General features: G+C 36.3%; 2 protein-coding genes across 2 annotated transcripts in view; one reads left to right on the top strand and one right to left on the bottom strand.

Moving 5' to 3' along the window:
• The window catches only part of LOC134839289 (electron transfer flavoprotein-ubiquinone oxidoreductase, mitochondrial-like), a gene marked incomplete at its 3' end in the record, with an annotated part of 89,307 nt that extends 80,346 nt beyond the window's left edge, over positions 1-8,961 (bottom strand). The window contains 1 exon segment of the mRNA XM_063854789.1: positions 8,936-8,961.
• Positions 1-23,959, top strand: part of LOC134839246 (endophilin-B1-like) — a 240,021-nt gene that overhangs the window by 212,737 nt on the left and 3,325 nt on the right. Inside the window, exons 2-4 of the mRNA XM_063854737.1 lie at positions 21,117-21,315; positions 21,729-21,912; positions 22,303-22,511. Of these exons, the coding sequence (XP_063710807.1) occupies positions 21,142-21,315; positions 21,729-21,912; positions 22,303-22,511 (567 nt within the window). The 5' untranslated portion in view covers positions 21,117-21,141. The remainder of the gene's footprint in view (positions 1-21,116; positions 21,316-21,728; positions 21,913-22,302; positions 22,512-23,959) is intronic.

The following is a 23,959-nucleotide window of genomic DNA, read 5'->3' on the forward strand; positions in this document are numbered from 1 at the left end:
GGAAGAACTATGTCTTGAACTAGAAAAGAGTCCACTTCATTAAAATTTTTCTTTCATATAAAAGTTGTCGTAAAATGGAGTCTTTACAATTAGAGTGTTTTTAATAAACTACCCTTAGACTTATCTTTTGGGACTCAAAAACGATGAAATAGAGGAGGAGGTATTCCATAAACGAGGAAAGAGTCCCCTGCCCCCTCAGGAAACCGACCATTTTACTGCCGCTCTTTCGTCCCTATCTACATGGAATTGCATTCATAGAACAGTTAAAATTTTTTTTTACAGTTAGAAGCTATTGATAATTCTCTCTCTGCTTAGTGGTAATCTTTCAGTATTAGTAAGTCTTTTCAGAGCCGCACTCGTGTTACATCCGATTGAATGTCTCGTTACCATTTTGCAACCAATTTCATTTCTCCTGTCTCTGTCTCCGTTCATTAAAATTTGAGATGTACAACTTTTGTATCGTCTACAAGACATATTTTCTTTATTACGCACGTTACCGCTACGTTTTTTTTTGCTAAACCAATTAGAAACCAGAGATCATTTGAAATAAAAACTAGATTAGGTCAATTACTTAGATTTGTTTTTGGTACAAAAATTTGCTATTCGTCCGATGTTTTTTTTCCTGGCACACTTTATACCATGATTTGTGGGCATGGGAAGAATTTATGAAGCAAAAAACCATGTCACGCGATCACAGATATAAGATCAAGATCTAATACATATCTATTTGTAAATAAAAAGAATAGCCGACTGCTGTGCAAGTAGCACAATGTTCCGACCAAAATTTTTTGAAAACTGATTTTCGTACGTTTTTTAAATATTTTTGTGGTGAGAGAAGACAAGTTGTTAAGAAGCCACACGAACCTTGTTTGTTTGACACGGAGACATCTTTCTTTGAAGTTTTTATTGAAGCCAAATCACGGCCGAAAAGGCCTTTAATTGATACCAAACTTGACCTTTGCCTTCACCAGCTTTCTTTGAGTTTGTCAAAATGGTCTAAAAAAAACAGATCCTACGCCGTAGTTCCTTTTCACTTCGTGAAGTGGTCCGAACATTATTAATTAATTGTTTCCGGGCTGTTACATTGTGGGCAGTTACATAAGTTTCAATTACGCCGACAATAATACTGCTCAGAAGACCTCCATTGGACCTACATGCCCGTTTTCTAGTCTCAGAGCGGATGTTATTTGTTTAAACATTGAGTTAGTGATAAGTAAGTAGGGATAATTTTTTCAGTGTGTAGACTTGAAAATCATTTTTACACCAAGTTTATTGATTCAAAAGTCTGTAATAATTTTTGCTTGAAAAACGAGAAAATGATCTTTCACTTGAAAAGATAAAAAATGATCTTACAAGCTAATCCAAAACAAAATTTGGATCTACTTAACAATCCCCCCCTTTCAAGAAAGGGGGGAGATTCTTGAGTAGATACAATAGGGGATGGGGGAGATTGTTAAGTAGATCCCAAATTTTTAAAGCTCTTTTTTGCCCAGAATGTATCAGATAAGAAAACTGTGATTGCTGCGAGAACGTTTTGAAATTTTCACAAAAAAATGGATTACAATTTAGGGTAAGGCTTAGAATTTTGCTATCCTAACCACTATTGTGACTCATATGGATTTTTGTCCTCAGCTGTTGCCAATCTTCTCGCTAAACTTAGTTCCTCGCCTATCGTTTGCTTACTTGTTTATCAGTAATTACTTCGCGTAAAGTTTTGTTTGATTCCATTTTTTAAATAAAGATCTTGGCAAAATGTAGCTTGCATTGGAGTCTTAGGTTTTGTATTATTTGGTATCCAGCAACGTTTTTTCAAGTTGCCATTTTTTAAATAGTTTTTCTTAGATTACTGTGACTTGGGACCTTCTGTGATGGTTGCACAGCAACCGGCTAATCGTGCTTATAGGAAGGCTTTACTTGTAGTGAGAACAGTTGTTGAAGAGAAAAAGTGTGATTTGTTTTACATGGTACATGAATCCAATCAATATCTGAGATCTAGTTGGTTTGATTCGTTACGTAGAAACCTACTACGTCCTAATTCCCGTGAAACATCTGAGATCTAGTTGGTTTGATTCGTTAAGTAGAAACCTACTACGTCCTAATTCCCGTGAAACATCTGAGATCTAGTTGGTTTGATTCGTTAAGTAGAAACCTACTACGTCCTAATTCCCGTGAAACATCTGAGATCTAGTTGGTTTGATTCGTTAAGTAGAAACCTACTACGTCCTAATTCCCGTGAAACTCCTGGGTAACTTTCATCTCTCCGAAAATGAAAATAGAGAAAACTGAATAAAAATCCCGAGCTTGATATTTACTGTGTCTTATAATTTTCGTTCCAAAAATGACTCTGGTTAGTCTATTTGTACACGAATTGGTCAATGTTTTGATTTTGAGATTGTGCTGAGCTATTATTAGTTTGACTTTGATTGAATGAGAGGTCTAATTCTTCTTCGGTTTCTTGCAAAGCTTTAACTATCTCATCGTCATGATTGCAATTTGTTGCCTAATTACCTCAGACGCCGCAAAAACAAAAAAAAGTGAGTCAACGCTTGTTATGTTATAAGTGTGCTTTTTTCAACCTAACTTGCATGAATTAGTGCTCAATAAAAGTTATCAATTTCATTATCTGTGTACTGCTTTACTTCTAATTCAGTTTGTCAACTCAATATCAGGTGTTTTACTCGCTCCATTATTGGCTGGTGTTTGGAGGACAGTAAGGTGGTATGCCTTCCTCTAGAGGTCCGGGGTCTCAGTCCTGTAGGCGGTAAATTCTTTCTGTTAGTCTTTATAAGTATGTCTTTATAGTCTTTATAAGTAAGCTTCTTTTTGCTTAATAGTCACCTCTTTTATATGCTTTACTTAGGTTACTGTCGTGGGAATCTTCTGAAATACTTAGTCAGCTATGGATGTACTTGTTTGTAAATGGGTTTTTTCAGACATTTGAAAAATCGACGGTAACTCTACTTGGCTCACTGGGAATTTACATGAAATCACAGAGCAGATTTATCACTAACATTGTTGTATTGAAGAGATACGTTAGCTCTGTGTTTGACATCGTCTAAATCTCACCGTCTACTCCTGTGTCACCTACGCCACCATATCCTTCCTCTATCTCTCTTTCTCCATCCTCGGCGGCTTACCAGTTCATAGGCTGAATAATTGATTTTTCATTGCTAAACTTAGTTCCGTCCATTTTTGTGTGCCTTTTTTAGCTACAACACAAATCAAAGTACTTTCAATTTGATTCAGCTTATGTTTCATGCAGACTTCTTTACCTATGTAAATTCCATTCAGTGGAATCCCTCATGCATGATAGAAGGATCGAAAAACCGAAAGATATACTAGCCAATTACAATTCAGTATTCTAAAAACTGAAAACGGATGTGAAAATACCTAGTTTTAGTGTTTGAAATATTTGGACAGCTTGAAAACTTTTGATAAGGTTGAAATTGTCTGCTATTCGCACATTCTGTCTTGAGAATTACAACCATCCTGCCCCATTTTTAATCCTTTTACTTTTTTTATTTTGGTTGTAAACTCATTTATTTGTCAGCTAACTTTATTCTTCAGGCTATTTTGGCCTAGTTGGTTTGCCTAATTGCTTTTGTTTCTCTCTCCATTTATCATTCGGTATTTGTTGTCTCGCAATCCCCCTCCGAAAAAGAAATTAAGCTCTAGCTGCTTTCAATTACCAGTTTTGCTTCTGAATTGCTAAAAGCAAGGTCAGGTTATCTACAAATATATCAAAAACAGTTTTTGAACAGTTCACTAATTTGTTGAGAAATTTAATCGATTCCAAAACAGATGCCTAGAACTTCATGTCGGAATTATTGTTCTTTGAAGACCTGAATTTAGATTGTTTTATTGATGCTCCGAACAGCTGATTGTGAATTTTGATGATATACCTGATCCTAATTGATTTTGAGTTTGCATGCAGATATGATTGCTTTGTGTTTTGTCGCTTTGATTAGTTATCGAATCAATTTCGGAGCCAACACTGACAGGAATTTTAGCCAGATGTTCTAGGGCTGTTTGAGAAGTTAGTTAACCTTTTTGGATATGTTATCTTAAATTGATCGTGATCATCATCATCATCATCACATATGTTATTTCGACACCAATTTCTTGAATTCAAAGGTGTTTGAGTTTAATTAAAAACCAGTTTTGTCGTAAGAATAATCAGTCGCTCCGCTAAAGATGAGTTCGTTTCTGTCGATAGCCGTACCCACTCTAAAATGAGCTGGGATTTGAACAGAAAATGTTCTTTGAAGATGGTTAAAAATCGGACCCGCTCTAAAATGAGCTGGGCGTTTCATCGTCGTCGCCTTCTTTGCCTTCGTTTCACAGCCATTGGATTTTCTATGCTTCTGAAGGCGTCATAAAAGTCCTTGGCAAGTTCGCGCACGCCATTTGCTGTGGGGTGAAGACCATCTGCGCAAACATGCCTCCGATAGCTGAACTTTACAGTTTTAAAGAGCGGGATTTTATACCATGCCGTTAGATTTCTGTAGCATTTATTCACTCTCCTGATAAGAGAGCGTTTACCTTCCCGGCTAATAAGTGACATGACGCCAACTTCGAAATTGCAGTCAAGGAGTCTAAAAATAGCACTCTCCATCTCCTCGGCTACTTCAGTCGCTCCCAATGACTGGCGCCCTGAACGGTCAAACAGGTTGTTTGTTCCTCCCATTATGAGCACTGTTTGTACATCCAAGTTTTTCATATCATTGAGAACCTGATCGCTACAAAGGGTTGAGAGAGTTCCACCAGGGCACGAAACTGTCACGGAATCTGGCAGAAAAATCCCATAAACTAGCGATGATCCCAAAACAGCATATGTCACTCTCTTGATCTTATCAGAGCTCAATATTATCCGTCTTTTGGGGAGAAACCTGGTTTCAACATGAACATTTCTTAGACGCAAGGTTTCGTTTAGCTTTTGAATTCCAACTTTTCTAGTTTCAGTCATTTTAGCAACCTTTAACTGAAACAAGTCTCATAGTAATACTGGTTAAACAAATACGTTTTCAACTGTTTACGAAATTCAGTTTCATTTGGTAGCTTAAGGTTACATGGTAAACTATTCCAATGGTGTGCGGCAGCAAACCTAAACGTCCTTTTTCCATAGTTCGTGTTAACCAGTGGTTTCTTAATGACCATGGTCCTTTCACTGAAACGGGAGGAACTTTTTTGTAGTGAAAAATATTTACTCAGATAAGACGGAACGATTTGAGGATTGAAAATGCATTTGTGTACGATTGTCAAGACTTTAAAAATCACTCGAGATTTTATGGGCAACCAATGTAGATCATGTAGATAAGGAGTAATACTCGTTGACTTCTTCAAACCGAAAACAAATCTGCAGGCACTATTTTGGACTTTTTGCAACTTGTAGAGCAGATAATTTGGTAAGCTCGAGTACAAGCTATTGCAGTAGTCTAATCGACTTAAGACTAGCATTCTTGCCAACATATTTCTATTTTCAAAATCAAGGTAGAAACGTATGCTGTATAGTTTCCGGAGACTGTGGTAACTGGCGCCACACACGGAATCGATCTGTTTTTTCAATGACAAGGATCGGTCAATGAGGCAACCTAAAGACTTCACAGAGTTTTCTGTTGATTTCATCAGCTTAACCGTTGAATTTCCAATGAGTAGTGAACTGTTTGTTAGACCTTTTGACTTACTAGTGGCTAGGTTAATTACTTGGCTTTTTGATTCATTTAACATAAGCCCCATGGACGAAAACCAGTTCGAAATAATAACCAGAGATCTTTCTATTTCTGCTAATTCACTCTCATTTTTGATTTCACAGTATAAAGTAGTATCATCGGCATACACTTGGTATGAAAATTTAGTTGAGCCAATAATATCGTTCAATGGTGTCAGGTAGATTGAGAACAGGAGGGGTCCCAGAAGAGAACCTTGAGGCACTCCAAATTCGAGTTCTTGAGAATTCGATAAAACATCATTGATAGCAACAATTTGAGTCCGATTCTCTAGATAGGAAAGAATTAGATCCACTGCATCATTCGTCATTCCAATCCGATTTTTCATGATCTTTCTCAATGTTTTATGATCAATGGTATCAAATGCAGCTGAAAGGTCAAGGGCTATCAAAATGACCTGTCTCTTGTTGTCGAGACTAGTCAGTAGATCATCTGTAGTTTTTAGCAGAGCCGTTTCAGTTGAAAAATGCTTCCTGTAAGCAGATTGGTGTTCATCTAGAAGATTATAGGAGCTAAGGTATTGATCGAGCTGTTTATATAAAATTCTTTCAAAAACTTTACTGATAAACATCAGATTCGCTATTGGTCTATAAGAATTTAAAACGTTTTGGTCAAGTTTGTGGTCTTTTAAGAGAGGAGGTATCACCGCTCTCTTGAGACATTTTGGAAATTTGGACTGATCGATGCAATTGTTTATCATAATGATGAAATAATCTTTCCACGAGTGTGCTATTCTTTTCATATCTATCGTTTTCAGTATATCTTCTCGTGAGTTCGCGTTTGAAACCATTCTTACTGCTTCTTCTAGTTCATCTATAGTCACATATTGGAATTGGAAAGAAGAAACTGCAGGGAAAGCAAAGAGTGGCGGCGAGATGCCATTACTTTTAACATTTGCCACTAAATTTCTAACCTTCTGAATGAAAAATTGGTTGAAGTTTTCAGCTAATTCATAATCACTGGAGTATATCAGTGGTAGAACGTTTTGTTGTTTTTCTCCAGCAAGGCGTTTCAATTCACGAAATTTGAGCGAATGGCTATTTGAAAGCTCAAAGCGCCTGGAAAAATATATCAATTTCTTCGCTCTAAACAGATCTTTACATTTCTTTAAATACTCCTTGAAAGCTGTTTCGTTTTCTAATCCAGGATTTACACGCATTACGCGTTCTAATTTTCTACGTTTTCGTTTTACGTCTGCTAACTCTTTATCGTAAAAATTACAAAATCGGTTTTTGACAACTTTGGTCTTAGTTGGCACATAATCAGTTTTCAGCAGCTGCAAAATTTCGATAAAATTCTCTGCCATCTCGTTCGGGTCACTGGTGTTCAGATTCAAGATTAAATTCTGATCTATTTCCGTCTCTAAATGTTTCCAGTGTGTATTGTTCCAATCATAATTAGTCAATCTGGTTTTATCCTTCCGTTGAATTGCGATTTCATAAGTGAACGTCAATAGATGGTGATCAGAGTATTCAACGTGCTCATTTCTAACGGGTGAACACAATTCCGGGTTTGAACAAATTATGAGGTCTAGAATTTTCCCGTATTCGTGAGTTGCTTTCTTAACAATCTGTTCTAGGTTATATTCCAGTAGAATCGAACAAAATGTATTGGATTTGGCACAACGTCTGTTTTCTAGATCCAAATTAAAATCACCCAGGAGGAGAATTTGGGTTTCAATTGATGAGGCAAGAATATTTTCAGTCAATTCATTAAAAAACTCGTTATAATTTCCACTCGGCGGTCTATATATTGCTGCAATTGTTATTTTGACTTTTCTAGTCACGACCGTAATTACCAAGAATTCACCATTGTCCGAGAGATGGCTCAAAATTCTTTCACCCTGTAGTTCTTCGCGAGAAATTATGGCAACACCTCCACCTATTTTAGCCGTTCGTGAAACATGATGATATCGATATTCATTTGAAGAGTCTATACTGATTTAGAATATATTCCGTATCCGGCTTAAGCCAGGTTTCAGTAATGATCAAGATATCAACTTGTTCTATAGCCAATATGCTCTGTATTTGATTTACTTTTTTCGCTAGAGAACGTATATTAATTACACCAACTTTCATAGCATTCGATTGAGACTCGGGTTTTTTGTTTGATTTTAGTCAGTCGCTTTTCAAAGTTCTGAGCCAGGTTCTGGCTTCTGCATCAAGATAGTACCTGTTTATTACAACATTTTCCGGCCAAGAATTAGGTTGATCAATGATTGTTGCATGTTCGCCGTCAAATACACAGTGGAAACTTTTGTGGCGAGAATTTTCCTTTGTTATTTCCCTGATATGATTCAGAGGAAATCCTTTACTTTGACACCATGCGACTATATCACTTTCATCATTTGTCTGTTTTATTCTTCCAACATAGAGATGGCGTCGTGGTGGTGGCTTCTCTACACCTTTGAGTGCTTCTGTTACCACTTCTCCCGTAATTAGTGGTTTCTTTGGTCTGCGGTCATTTCTATCTTTGGAGCCTTTTCGCTTCGTAACCCTCGAGCTACCAGCTTCTGAGGATACACTTTCACGAGCATTTCTGATGAATGCCGAAGAATTCAGATTAAACTTCGCTGCCCCAGCATAATTGGTTTTGTTCTTTTCAATTATACTAGTTGGTTCACGATATTGCTTCAGCGATAGCAGCTCAGACTTTAATTCGTGTACATCTTGCGCCATAGTCTTTATTGAGAACAGTTCTTGTCGCAGTTCATCAATAACTCGGAAAAGATCTCTTTTACAGGTTCCACAATCTGGGCAACTCCATTCAATGTGCCCAACCACCTTATCGGCAGTGTTGAGGCCAATACACGCAGAGTGGGCAGAAGCTTGACAACCGACGCATTTCACCGATTGATTGGTTAAAGCGTTTTGACATACTGTACAGTGGAGAGACGACATATTTCAATTGTCTTGCTGGGAATTATTGGTCGTTTCCGCTCTAAAATGAGCTGGATTTTGGTAGATTTGTTTAAAGATATTTCCAAATTCTCTTTGTCATTCCCGCTCTAAAATGAGCTGGATAACATCCGGGAATTTGTTCGTGTCTTTTCTGGCTGTCGTAACCACTCTCAAATGAGCTGGTTTATCTTCTTTATCTGATTCTGTTTGTGTCAATTTCGATTTCCATCAACCGGATCTCTAAAATCCCTTCGTAGACAAGGGCTACCCAAGATAAGATGTTTATCCGGTTCGTCGAGACATATCTATCTATTTAATAAGTTTATCACAACAATTAGGCTAATGCGACGGAAAATCATGCGACGGAATTGATGCGACGGAAAATCATGTTTGGGCTAGGATTCATTTTAAAGCTTAGTCGATTTTATTTGAAGCAATTCGGTTGCTTTTTCAAAACAAATTGTGACTGTTTATATTGCGAAAGGAAACGTACAAGATACGAGCCAAGTTGACAACGTGAGACTTTAATTTACTTCAGGTAGCAAGATATAGACATACTTTCAAAATTTTTAAATAAAATATTTGCCAGTAGAAAGTTGTGTCTGTTATCGCGCTCAGACAATGAGGCTAATTCAGCCGAAAGTTTTCAATTGATTCAGTTACCGACATTTCACTCCAATTCGAGAGGGCGGTGAAATTTAAGTATTTAAAATATCGAAATCTGATGAAAAAAAATGTTTTGTTATCGTCTGAGACAAACTAAGCTGTAGATACCGTATTTTTTCTGGATAGTTTTTTAAAGCTTGTTTTCAATGTCCGGTTTTGTCGCCATTTTTTGTTGTAAATTTATTTTTACTTTCTCATTTTCCAAAGATTTAATTTGCCAACTCAGTTTCGTTTTTGCACGAGCAATTGTAAACAAGTTTTTTTTATAAGAGTTTCCTTTCAGTTATTTGTTACAGTCATAAATTAATAAATTCTAAGTAAGTCAAATATAATTGATGAATAATAAATGAGTTAAATTCTAGTTCATAAAGATCTTGTAGTAAAAGTTTCTACTAATTCTGAAGTTCGTCTGACTTCCTTTGTTTGCCTCTGAGTTTTGGCAAATGGCCCAAAATTTTTGTAATGAAGTTGATGAACGTTGTAAAATAAAAAGTAACGTTATGGCGTTCTAAAATAAAAAGAATGACCGGTAAAATGGTAATCTTAGAAGCGGTGCGTAAGCTTGTATTTGTATTTAACCCTAAAAGTGTTTCATCTTACGTTATACCATTTTTCAGTGCCCAGAAGTAACAAAGTTAGAGCTCAAAAAATAAGGATGGTTTTGTTTTTCTGATTTTTAAATGCGTCGTTACAATTGTTCGGAAATTTGTGTTTCAGATTCGCAGAACGTAGTTCGAACTCTTAAATAGGTTGTAATGATTTTTAAAGATGTCGACGCAGGACTTCGATTCAAATTTTTGCGGTTTGACTTTTGATTTCTTTTTTAGTTAAGTTCATTTCCTGTTTTGAAAGGGAGGCAAACTCCACTATCAAAAGTTAAGATCATTTCCTGTTTTGAAAGGGAGGCAAACTCCACTATTGAACAGCGAAAGTGTAAAGGTCATGAAAAACGTGATTGACTTCTAATTTCAAAAAATTTAATTTGATTATGAGAGTTTCCAGCGAATTAAAAGAGTAACCTATTGGTCCAGTTTTTTCAAACTGATTTATTTTTATCAAAAAACTGTCAATCATTAATTGTTCTAGAAATTCAGTTTAGAAATTAGGTCATCTTTTTTTTCTCGAAAAATCGAATTTTGATATATTTTCTAAAAATTCAGTATTATTTTGTTTACTTGCGTTTGTTGACTCCTTTCCAGCGGTCTGTTGGCTATGTTTAATTTTGTTTTTATGCAAAGTTGATATTCATTTAACAAGGATCTCAACCAGGTTTTCTTCTGTTTTGCGTTTTCATAAATGACCTACTTGACTCATGAGTTTTTTTCTGATTATTTCATTTTTGCTGATGATCTTAAAATCTTAGCTGTAAACGAAAATAAATGGCAAGAGCAGAAAGATCAAGGTGAAATACAGAACTGGGTTAAGTTAAATAAAATGGAACTACCAATTATCAAATGAGCCAAAGTATTTTTTAGAAGAGCAGTCCCCTGCTACAAACTGATGGGCGCGAAACTAAAAGAACTGTCTTGGAAAAACCATCTTGAGTAACGTTTAAGGAAAGCTGATAAAGTCTTCTACATGCTCAGAAGAAATATAATATTAGGCTTAATTTTTTTTATCAAATTTTGTCTTTGAAAATATTTTGTACTGCCAGTCTTTTTATACGATGTTTCATGCTTATCTGCGTCGAGAACAAACCATCTTTCTGAACTTTTCGAAAGAAAGCGTTCGAATGGATAGAAGAACAAAAAAGTTGAATATGTCAATGAATTGCGAATCCTCAACATTCTTCCATGACCAAATGGTGTTTCTCCAAATGAACGATATCTTGCTCATTTCAAAATTTATAAGAAGGAAGCGATTGTATCATATCACCGAATGAACAAATTTCGTCTCCAGAACGAATGAAACTTTTTATCTACCACACACGAGGACAAAAAAGGCTAGAATGGAGTTTACTTTTAGATCATACAGATTCATAAACCAAATCAAGAAATACGTTGACATTCTTATGAACACACTGAAAAAAAAAGATGATGGAACTAATGTGGAAATTTGTTAACGAAAAATTTTCAATAACAAACGGCTGCACCTGGAAAATCTTTTGCGATTGTAACAAAACTCGGTTTCTTGGATGAATACTTCAGAACTCGGTCATATGGTCATATTCAAAGTAAGCTGAAGTTTTTCTTGTTATCCATCGTGTTTGCGTGATATATTACAATAGGTGGCATGTTAAGTTTCTCTTTACGAAACAAAAATTCTTCTAGCGGAAAGCAAACTCGGACATCTGGTTCTTCAGGCAAGTGTGTTATGTACCACCCAATCTGCAAGAAAAGTTAAATTATCAACCAGCGTAGTTTGCTGCTCACAATAGTAACTTGCTGCTCACAATCTTAGTCACTAAGTGGAGTAATATTGTTGAAATTGGAGCGTGAACAAATAATGACCTTGAAGTGGATACTAAATTCTGACTGCGATGACAAAGAGACTACTTGAACTCGATTTTTAACCCTTAAGCCTTTGTCGAAATGCACGGTCTTCTTTTGTATTTATCCCTGATTGAAATCAAGAATGTCGTATCCATGAAAGTTCAAACCTGTAGCTCTGAGAAAACCTCCCAGCACAGTAGAGGCGCATACTTAGTCAGCAATGAGAGACTCATCAAAACCGATAAAAATTGTTTTCATAGAACAAAAATATTATACACTGTCATCAAACATAACGAAATGCACGGAAACCAATTTGACAACGAGTTGATTGGCTTTTTAATTGGCATTACTTTTTGCCACCAATTGTAATATATCAACCGTTTTTAATCCAACTGTTATCAAAGCAGGAAGGAATTCAAATTTTGTTCCATATGTATTGCTTGCTCAAAATCAGATAAACCAAATAAATCGCTTCTATTTGAATTACGTATTAATTTTAAGCATTTTCAGGTGCAATTGAAATGCATAAAAAAAGATAACGACGAACAATTTATAATCAGCTATTCGTAGAGTCTTACATGCACTATCACGCCAAAATTTTGTTTATAACAAAGAGCCGGTCGGAGTTCCATGCTATCATTTTTTTTCGACCACGTCATGAAAAGACTGGAAGAAAATACGGCGTAGGGCGGGGTTCTCCGGGCACTTTTGACTACCTCGAGAAAAATTCTCACGAGGGCAAGTTCGGTATCATTTGAAAGCTCTTTCAGCTGTGATGTTAAAAAAAGTTGTGGCAGTGTGAAAAATTTGTCTGAATTATCCGTTTTCAAAATAAATAAGATTGTACAAGAATTTGCAGTCATATTTTAACTATAAGTACGTTTTAGAGAAGCAAGGGTGTTGCGAACGAGTACTAGGCCTTTTTCACGTAATTAAGTGTGCTCACAGAAATCGTATGTGAAAACGTTACACCTTTTCTACTTGCTTTGTTAAACGTTCAAATTCAAAGTTTTCAAATTCAAACATTTTCTGCATTCGGAGAATTGGTAACTCCCATGCTTGAGACGACAAAGCCTGGGACTAGATTTTTTTACAAATACGTTTTCAACTGTTTACGAAATTCAGTTTCATTTGGTAGTTTAAGGTTACATGGTAAACTATTCCAATGGTGTGCGGCAGCAAACCTAAACGTCCTTTTTCCATAGTTCGTGTTAACCAGTGGTTTCTTAATGACCATGGTCCTTTCACTGAAACGGGAGGAACTTTTTTGTAGTGAAAAATATTTACTCAGATAAGACGGAACGATTTGAGGATTGAAAATGCATTTGTGTACGATTGTCAAGACTTTAAAAATCACTCGAGATTTTATGGGCAACCAATGTAGATAAGGAGTAATACTCGTTGACTTCTTCAAACCGAAAACAAATCTGCAGGCACTATTTTGGACTTTTTGCAACTTGTAGAGCAGATAATTTGGTAAGCTCGAGTACAAGCTATTGCAGTAGTCTAATCGACTTAAGACTAGCATTCTTGCCAACATATTTCTATTTTCAAAATCAAGGTAGAAACGTATGCTGTATAGTTTCCGGAGACTGTGGTAACTGGCGCCACACACGGAATCGATCTGTTTTTTCAATGACAAGGATCGGTCAATGAGGCAACCTAAAGACTTCACAGAGTTTTCTGTTGATTTCATCAGCTTAACCGTTGAATTTCCAATGAGTAGTGAACTGTTTGTTAGACCTTTTGACTTACTAGTGGCTAGGTTAATTACTTGGCTTTTTGATTCATTTAACATAAGCCCCATGGACGAAAACCAGTTCGAAATAATAACCAGAGATCTTTCTATTTCTGCTAATTCACTCTCATTTTTGATTTCACAGTATAAAGTAGTATCATCGGCATACACTTGGTATGAAAATTTAGTTGAGCCAATAATATCGTTCAATGGTGTCAGGTAGATTGAGAACAGGAGGGGTCCCAGAAGAGAACCTTGAGGCACTCCAAATTCGAGTTCTTGAGAATTCGATAAAACATCATTGATAGCAACAATTTGAGTCCGATTCTCTAGATAGGAAAGAATTAGATCCACTGCATCATTCGTCATTCCAATCCGATTTTTCATGATCTTTCTCAATGTTTTATGATCAATGGTATCAAATGCAGCTGAAAGGTCAAGGGCTATCAAAATGACCTGTCTCTTGTTGTCGAGACTAGTCAGTAGATCATCTGTAGTTTTTAGCAGAGCCGTTTCAGTTGAAAAATGCTTCCTGTAAGCAGATTGGTGTTCATCTAGAAGATTATAGGAGCTAAGGTATTGATCGAGCTGTTTATATAAAATTCTTTCAAAAACTTTACTGATAAACATCAGATTCGCTATTGGTCTATAAGAATTTAAAACGTTTTGGTCAAGTTTGTGGTCTTTTAAGAGAGGAGTTATCACCGCTCTCTTGAGACATTTTGGAAATTTGGACTGATCGATGCAATTGTTTATCATAATGATGAAATAATCTTTCCACGAGTGTGCTATTCTTTTCATATCTATCGTTTTCAGTATATCTTCTCGTGAGTTCGCGTTTGAAACCATTCTTACTGCTTCTTCTAGTTCATCTATAGTCACATATTGGAATTGGAAAGAAGAAACTGCAGTGAAAGCAAAGAGTGGCGGCGAGATGCCATTACTTTTAACATTTGCCACTAAATTTCTAACCTTCTGAATGAAAAATTGGTTGAAGTTTTCAGCTAATTCATAATCACTGGAGTATATCAGTGGTAGAACGTTTTGTTGTTTTTCTCCAGCAAGGCGTTTCAATTCACGAAATTTGAGCGAATGGCTATTTGAAAGCTCAAAGCGCCTGGAAAAATATATCAATTTCTTCGCTCTAAACAGATCTTTACATTTCTTTAAATACTCCTTGAAAGCTGTTTCGTTTTCTAATCCAGGATTTACACGCATTACGCGTTCTAATTTTCTACGTTTTCGTTTTACGTCTGCTAACTCTTTATCGTAAAAATTACAAAATCGGTTTTTGACAACTTTGGTCTTAGTTGGCACATAATCAGTTTTCAGCAGCTGCAAAATTTCGATAAAATTCTCTGCCATCTCGTTCGGGTCACTGGTGTTCAGATTCAAGATTAAATTCTGATCTATTTCCGTCTCTAAATGTTTCCAGTCTGTATTGTTCCAATCATAAATAGTCAATCTGGTTTTATCCTTCCGTTGAATTGCGATTTCATAAGTGAACGTCAATAGATGGTGATCAGAGTATTCAACGTGCTCATTTCTAACGGGTGAGCACAATTCCGGGTTTGAACAAATTATGAGGTCTAGAATTTTCCCGTATTCGTGAGTTGCTTTCTTAACAATCTGTTCTAGGTTATATTCCAGTAGAATCGAACAAAATGTATTGGATTTGGCACAACGTCTGTTTTCTAGATCCAAATTAAAATCACCCAGGAGGAGAATTTGGGTTTCAATTGATGAGGCAAGAATATTTTCAGTCAATTCATTAAAAAACTCGTTATAATTTCCACTCGGCGGTCTATATATTGCTGCAATTGTTATTTTGACTTTTCTAGTCACGACCGTAATTACCAAGAATTCACCATCGTCCGAGAGATGGCTCAAAATTCTTTCACCCTGTAGTTCTTCGCGAGAAATTATGGCAACACCTCCACCTATTTTAGCCGTTCGTGAAACATGATGATATCGATATTCATTTGAAGAGTCTATACAATGATTTAGAATATATTCCGTATCCGGCTTAAGCCAGGTTTCAGTAATGATCAAGATATCAACTTGTTCTATAGCCAATATGCTCTGTATTTGATTTACTTTTTTCGCTAGAGAACGTATATTAATTACACCAACTTTCATAGCATTCGATTGAGACTCGGGTTTTTTGTTTGATTTTAGTCAGTCGCTTTTCAAAGTTCTGAGCCAGGTTCTGGCTTCTGCATCAAGATAGTACCTGTTTATTACAACATTTTCCGGCCAAGAATTAGGTTGATCAATGATTGTTGCATGTTCGCCGTCAAATACACAGTGGAAACTTTTGTGGCGAGAATTTTCCTTTGTTATTTCCCTGATATGATTCAGAGGAAATCCTTTACTTTGACACCATGCGACTATATCACTTTCATCATTTGTCTGTTTTATTCTTCCAACATAGAGATGGCGTCGTGGTGGTGGCTTCTCTACACCTTTGAGTGCTTCTGTTACCACTTCTCCCGTAATTAGTGGTTTCTTTGGTCTGCGGTCATTTCTATCTTTGGAGCCTTTTCGCTTCGTAACCCTCGAGCTACCAGCTTCTGAGGATACACTTTCACGAGCATTTCTGATGAATGCCGAAGAATTCAGATTAAACTTCGCTGCCCCAGCGTAATTGGTTTTGTTCTTTTCAATTATACTACTTGGTTCACGATATTGCTTCAGCGATAGCAGCTCAGACTTTAATTCGTGTACATCTTGCGCCATAGTCTTTATTGAGAACAGTTCTTGTCGCAGTTCATCAATAACTTGGAAAAGATCTCTTTTACAGGTTCCACAATCTGGGCAACTCCATTCAATGTGCCCAACCACCTTATCGGCAGTGTTGAGGCCAATACACGCAGAGTGGGCAGAAGCTTGACAACCGACGCATTTCACCGATTGGTTGGTTAAAGCGTTTTGACATACTGTACAGTGGAGAGACGACATATTTCAATTGTCTTGCTGGGAATTATTGGTCGTTTCCGCTCTAAAATGAGCTGGATTTTGGTAGATTTGTTTAAAGATATTTCCAAATTCTCTTTGTCATTCCCGCTCTAAAATGAGCTGGATAACATCCGGGAATTTGTTCGTGTCTTTTCTGGCTGTCGTAACCACTCTCAAATGAGCTGGTTTATCTTCTTTATCTGATTCTGTTTGTGTCAATTTCGATTTCCATCAACCGGATCTCTAAAATCCCTTCGTAGACAAGGGCTACCCAAGATAAGATGTTTATCCGGTTCGTCGAGACATATCTATCTATTTAATAAGTTTATCACAACAATTAGGCTAATGCGACGGAAAATCATGCGACGGAATTGATGCGACGGAAAATCATGTTTGGGCTAGGATTCATTTTAAAGCTTAGTCGATTTTATTTGAAGCAATTCGGTTGCTTTTTCAAAACAAATTGTGACTGTTTATATTGCGAAAGGAAACGTACAAGATACGAGCCAAGTTGACAACGTGAGACTTTAATTTACTTCAGGTAGCAAGATATAGACATACTTTCAAAATTTTTAAATAAAATATTTGCCAGTAGAAAGTTGTGTCTGTTATCGCGCTCAGACAATGAGGCTAATTCAGCCGAAAGTTTTCAATTGATTCAGTTACCGACATTTCACTCCAATTCGAGAGGGCGGTGAAATTTAAGTATTTAAAATATCGAAATCTGATGAAAAAAAATGTTTTGTTATCGTCTGAGACAAACTAAGCTGTAGATACCGTATTTTTTCTGGATAGTTTTTTAAAGCTTGTTTTCAATGTCCGGGTTTAACGCCATTTTTTGTTGTAAATTTATTTTTACTTTCTCATTTTCCAAAGATTTAATTTGCCAACTCAGTTTCGTTTTTGCACGAGCAATTGTAAACAAGTTTTTTTTTATAAGAGTTTCCTTTCAGTTATTTGTTACAGTCATAAATTAATAAATTCTAAGTAAGTCAAATATAATTGATGAATAATAAATGAGTTAAATTCTAGTTCATAAAGATCTTGTAGTAAAAGTTTCTACTAATTCTGAAGTTCGTCTGACTTCCTTTGTTTGCCTCTGAGTTTTGGCAAATGGCCCAAAATTTTTGTAATGAAGTTGATGAACGTTGTAAAATAAAAAGTAACGTTATGGCGTTCTAAAATAAAAAGAATGACCGGTAAAATGGTAATCTTAGAAGCGGTGCGTAAGCTTGTATTTGTATTTAACCCTAAAAGTGTTTCATCTTACGTTATACCATTTTTCAGTGCCCAGAAGTAACAAAGTTAGAGCTCAAAAAATAAGGATGGTTTTGTTTTTCTGATTTTTAAATGCGTCGTTACAATTGTTCGGAAATTTGTGTTTCAGATTCGCAGAACGTAGTTCGAACTCTTAAATAGGTTGTAATGATTTTTAAAGATGTCGACGCAGGACTTCGATTCAAATTTTTGTGGTTTGACTTTTGATTTCTTTTTTAGTTAAGTTCATTTCCTGTTTTGAAAGGGAGGCAAACTCCACTATCAAAAGTTAAGATCATTTCCTGTTTTGAAAGGGAGGCAAACTCCACTATTGAACAGCGAAAGTGTAAAGGTCATGAAAAACGTGATTGACTTCTAATTTCAAAAAATTTAATTTGATTATGAGAGTTTCCAGCGAATTAAAAGAGTAACCTATTGGTCCTGTTTTTTCAAACTGATTTATTTTTATCAAAAAACTGTCAATCATTAATTGTTCTAGAAATTCAGTTTAGAAATTAGGTCATCTTTTTTTTCTCGAAAAATCGAATTTTGATATATTTTCTAAAAATTCAGTATTATTTTGTTTACTTGCGTTTGTTGACTCCTTTCCAGCGGTCTGTTGGCTATGTTTAATTTTGTTTTTATGCAAAGTTGATATTCATTTAACAAGGATCTCAACCAGGTTTTCTTCTGTTTTGCGTTTTCATAAATGACCTACTTGACTCATGAGTTTTTTTCTGATTATTTCATTTTTGCTGATGATCTTAAAATCTTAGCTGTAAACGAAAATAAATGGCAAGAGCAGAAAGATCAAGGTGAAATACAGAACTGGGTTAAGTTAAATAAAATGGAACTACCAATTATCAAATGAGCCAAAGTATTTTTTAGAAGAGCAGTCCCCTGCTACAAACTGATGGGCGCGAAACTAAAAGAACTGTCTTGGAAAAACCATCTTGAGTAACGTTTAAGGAAAGCTGATAAAGTCTTCTACATGCTCAGAAGAAATATAATATTAGGCTTAATTTTTTTTATCAAATTTTGTCTTTGAAAATATTTTGTACTGCCAGTCTTTTTATACGATGTTTCATGCTTATCTGCGTCGAGAACAAACCATCTTTCTGAACTTTTCGAAAGAAAGCGTTCGAATGGATAGAAGAACAAAAAAGTTGAATATGTCAATGAATTGCGAATCCTCAACATTCTTCCATGACCAAATGGTGTTTCTCCAAATGAACGATATCTTGCTCATTTCAAAATTTATAAGAAGGAAGCGATTGTATCATATCACCGAATGAACAAATTTCGTCTCCAGAACGAATGAAACTTTTTATCTACCACACACGAGGACAAAAAAGGCTAGAATGGAGTTTACTTTTAGATCATACAGATTCATAAACCAAATCAAGAAATACGTTGACATTCTTATGAACACACTGAAAAAAAAAGATGATGGAACTAATGTGGAAATTTGTTAACGAAAAATTTTCAATAACAAACGGCTGCACCTGGAAAATCTTTTGCGATTGTAACAAAACTCGGTTTCTTGGATGAATACTTCAGAACTCGGTCATATGGTCATATTCAAAGTAAGCTGAAGTTTTTCTTGTTATCCATCGTGTTTGCGTGATATATTACAATAGGTGGCATGTTAAGTTTCTCTTTACGAAACAAAAATTCTTCTAGCGGAAAGCAAACTCGGACATCTGGTTCTTCAGGCAAGTGTGTTATGTACCACCCAATCTGCAAGAAAAGTTAAATTATCAACCAGCGTAGTTTGCTGCTCACAATAGTAACTTGCTGCTCACAATCTTAGTCACTAAGTGGAGTAATATTGTTGAAATTGGAGCGTGAACAAATAATGACCTTGAAGTGGATACTAAATTCTGACTGCGATGACAAAGAGACTACTTGAACTCGATTTTTAACCCTTAAGCCTTTGTCGAAATGCACGGTCTTCTTTTGTATTTATCCCTGATTGAAATCAAGAATGTCGTATCCATGAAAGTTCAAACCTGTAGCTCTGAGAAAACCTCCCAGCACAGTAGAGGCGCATACTTAGTCAGCAATGAGAGACTCATCAAAACCGATAAAAATTGTTTTCATAGAACAAAAATATTATACACTGTCATCAAACATAACGAAATGCACGGAAACCAATTTGACAACGAGTTGATTGGCTTTTTAATTGGCATTACTTTTTGCCACCAATTGTAATATATCAACCGTTTTTAATCCAACTGTTATCAAAGCAGGAAGGAATTCAAATTTTGTTCCATATGTATTGCTTGCTCAAAATCAGATAAACCAAATAAATCGCTTCTATTTGAATTACGTATTAATTTTAAGCATTTTCAGGTGCAATTGAAATGCATAAAAAAAGATAACGACGAACAATTTATAATCAGCTATTCGTAGAGTCTTACATGCACTATCACGCCAAAATTTTGTTTATAACAAAGAGCCGGTCGGAGTTCCATGCTATCATTTTTTTTCGACCACGTCATGAAAAGACTGGAAGAAAATACGGCGTAGGGTGGGGTTCTCCGGGCACTTTTGACTACCTCGAGAAAAATTCTCACGAGGGCAAGTTCGGTATCATTTGAAAGCTCTTTCAGCTGTGATGTTAAAAAAAGTTGTGGCAGTGTGAAAAATTTGTCTGAATTATCCGTTTTCAAAATAAATAAGATTGTACAAGAATTTGCAGTCATATTTTAACTATAAGTACGTTTTAGAGAAGCAAGGGTGTTGCGAACGAGTACTAGGCCTTTTTCACGTAATTAAGTGTGCTCACAGAAATCGTATGTGAAAACGTTACACCTTTTCTACTTGCTTTGTTAAACGTTCAAATTCAAAGTTTTCAAATTCAAACATTTTCTGCATTCGGAGAATTGGTAACTCCCATGCTTGAGACGACAAAGCCTGGGACTAGATTTTTTTGCAAACTGAAAAACTGCTTTTTAGGCTATCTTCTGTCTGTGTATTTTTGTCGTCCCTGTATCCGCAGAAAGGGCTTGTTTGAAGGTTCGGCGTCTTTTTAGCATGCCGAATCTTCTGAAGTTTTTACTGGTACAGGTAATTTTGTTTCTGGATTTTTTTGGCTTTTTTGCAATTTATATTTATTTGGTGACAAACAAAATTTTTTTTTAATGGTTTATCTTTTTTTATTTGTCTTCTCCTTTGCGTTGAATCATAGTCATTCATTTTTGTTTCGCAAAGGGAGCGAAGCTCAGCTTCGCCTCTGTGTACACAACATGTGTTGTCTTCAGTTGCTAATACCTTTCATTGATGCAGTTTTGTTTAACCTTATGATTTAAAAAACCTTGAATTTTTAGAAATAAGACTGTTTTTAAAACAAATAACGAGTATTTTTTCTTTTTGAAAATAAGTTCTTCCCTTTCTTAAAACTCTGAAGTGTTTAAAGTTCTTTGATGACTCTTCCAGATAATAGTGATAGATAGAGAGTGATGAATACGGGCAGTCTTAACTTCAAACAGTTGGCGGGAGATGCGACCAATCTGTTCAATCGGGCAGTGCAGTTTACTAGTGAACAGATAGTGGGAGGAGAGAAGACGGAGTATGACTCACAACTGGCCACTCTCATCAAGACAGCAGACAACACCAAGGACTGGACTGAAAAGGCAAGCACCAGTAGTACTGGTCAGAGCAAAATGGGGGGGGGGGGTGGGTGGGGGCATTAAGGCAGATTGGTAAGGATTATAACCCCGATCCGGCCCCCTACAGAAAAACTATGTCCCACACGCCATACCCCAAACTGGGATTTTTGTGTTTTTTGTTCTTAATGGAGAAGAGCCAGAGTTGGCTTCGTAACAAAACAGGAATATATTGTTTGTTTTTGCTATAAAATGAACCAATACAAAGATCCGATGAAATATTTGGCCTCGATTGCGCTTTGAGCTATATTAAATTATAGGTTACTGTTTTCACAATTTTTTTTGCACTGGAATTGCTGTTGGCTACTATGTACTAAAAGGAAGAGACGAACTAATTAGCGTTAAGTGAAGAAGGTACTGACGACGAGTCTGATGTTAAGGTAGTGTCACAGAGTGAGACTCTGCTGCAACCCAACCCAGCCTTGAGGGCAGAGGCCTTCGTGAACAGTGTGTTCGACAGGAAAGTGCCCGAACACATGACAATCACTGAACAACTCGGATGCTACTTAGAGGACGCAGGATCCGACCTGGGACAACACACCGCATATGGAACGCTCCTCAAGAGTAAGCAAATTTGCCGTGACTTCAAAGTATTTTCCTTAGCCAGCCGTAATATAGCCTTGTCTTATTATCAACCGATTTCAAAGAAAATGTTTCAGCGACGGGAAAAATTGGTCTGAACTTTTCCATTTTTCAAACTAAATTAAGCTAATTTTCATGAGAGAATGAACTGTTGTAAAAGTGGAATGTATTTTTACTGCAATATTTAGGTTATTCTAGCTAATTTTCATCTTTCGTTGTAGTTTTTGACCGTATTTAATCTCTCTCTACTAAAAACAGAAGTTAGGAAGAAGGATTAAAAAAAGACGTTTACCGGTTGGAAATTTAATGCACTTTGGCCCGTCTGCCGTAATATGAACACCACAACCATATTATTCGTTGTTTTGTTGATAGCTTGTGGCCTGACGGAGCGGAAGCTGGGCGCGGCCGAGCGGAAGTTCCACAAGGAGGCACTGGCTAATTTTGTGTCTCCTCTAAAGAACTACCTGAACACTGAGATGGCGGCCATGCAGCGGGAGAAGCGCATTCTGGACACGAAGAGACTGGACCTGGATGTGGCTAAAAACAGAGTGCGCAAATGCACCAAACCAGCTGAACTGCCGGTAAGTATCATTACATCACGCCACACCACAACAAATCATCTTACTAACTCTAAATGTAGTTCATGTGGAAACCTCATTTCTAATCTACGGGGAACTTGAGAAACATTCGTGGGTTAAAAGGGCTTGCATGTGGGGGTAAAGGCAAAAGAGTCCTTCCGGCTTTTTGTTTCAGTTGAAACTTTTTCTGATGAATTTCCGTGCCATTTTCTAAATTTAATCTTTGGTTATCGCTGTTTTGAAGAGCAAAAACTGGTTTTATGGTTTTCCATTATCTAAAGTTTTGAAAATAAATATCAAAAAGCTGATTCATTTTAGTTTTGCTTACATGGTTTTTATTTTTTTTTGCAAATTTTTGCTCGTAGATTTTAAGCGAAAACTTAGATTTTCAGGTTTTAAACTCCCAAAATTTGCCTGGTAGTTAAAATGTTTATTTTGGGTTTCACTATTTCTGTAGTTGCTGTTTTTTCAAATGTTTTTTTTTTACTGAATGATCGAATATGTTCTCCGCTGGCGTTGGTGTTCCGACCTCTCCTATTGGGAGAAAGAACAATGGCTTAGGATTTTTTCCTCATGATGAGATTAGTCAACGAACTGTTGTATCGTATTATTGTATTAACGCTCTTTAAGTCGTGGTTCGGATTCCAAAAAATAGCTTTACCTCAAGTCGACAAAAGTTGGTCTGTTACTGTTTTTCAGACTTGTGTACACGTCAGAATAATTTAGGTACCATGATATGCTGTTCTGTTTTACACTAACGAGATAACAACGAACGTAGTTTATTAGTATGGTTCTACTTTTTCCAAGCTAACTCGCCAATAAAAGTGCTCATTTGCTGGCATTTTGCTATTATCACCGATCTGTAGCAATGCAAATTTCATGGCATATGTTCTGTGCTTTATTTGAGGCTAATGTTTGAAGATCAGTAAGCGTCTGTGGCTGTGAGGGAAGAACGTGAGACTCCTAATCGCAAGGTCGCAGGTCCGAATCCGACACATGGCAAAAGTTTTCATAATTCGAGGCTTGTTTCTCCTTTTTTTTCTTCACTTTATAGAGCTGCTTTTCTAGCGCAGCTTCGCTTCTGTGTAGAACTTTACGTAATTAAGATGCAGCCTGTCAATTCCATTTTGATAGAAAAAAAATGATTGTTTTTTAAATTTTTTATTTGGCAATATCTCACACAAGCAAACGATTGTGGTATACTAATAGTCAGCTTTTTTCTAACCCAAGTTGAATAATTTAGGACCCTTTTCCCAAAAATGCCAAATTTAGTGTGTGCAGCTGGTATTTGTAAGTACCAGTCAATATATTAGCGGCTGGTATTTGTTTGACCGAAAATGTATATAGCTCAACTCCCAAGGCAGTGGAGTCTTAAAGTAGTAGGCGTAGGTGCGATTCCATTAAGGTCAATTTTTCGTTTTTCTGTTTTTCAATTATTTACTTTTTGTTCA

The sequence above is a fragment of the Symsagittifera roscoffensis genome, chromosome 2 (assembly GCF_963678635.1).
Source record: "Symsagittifera roscoffensis chromosome 2, txSymRosc1.1, whole genome shotgun sequence".
Classification (NCBI taxonomy): Eukaryota; Metazoa; Xenacoelomorpha; order Acoela; family Convolutidae; genus Symsagittifera; species Symsagittifera roscoffensis.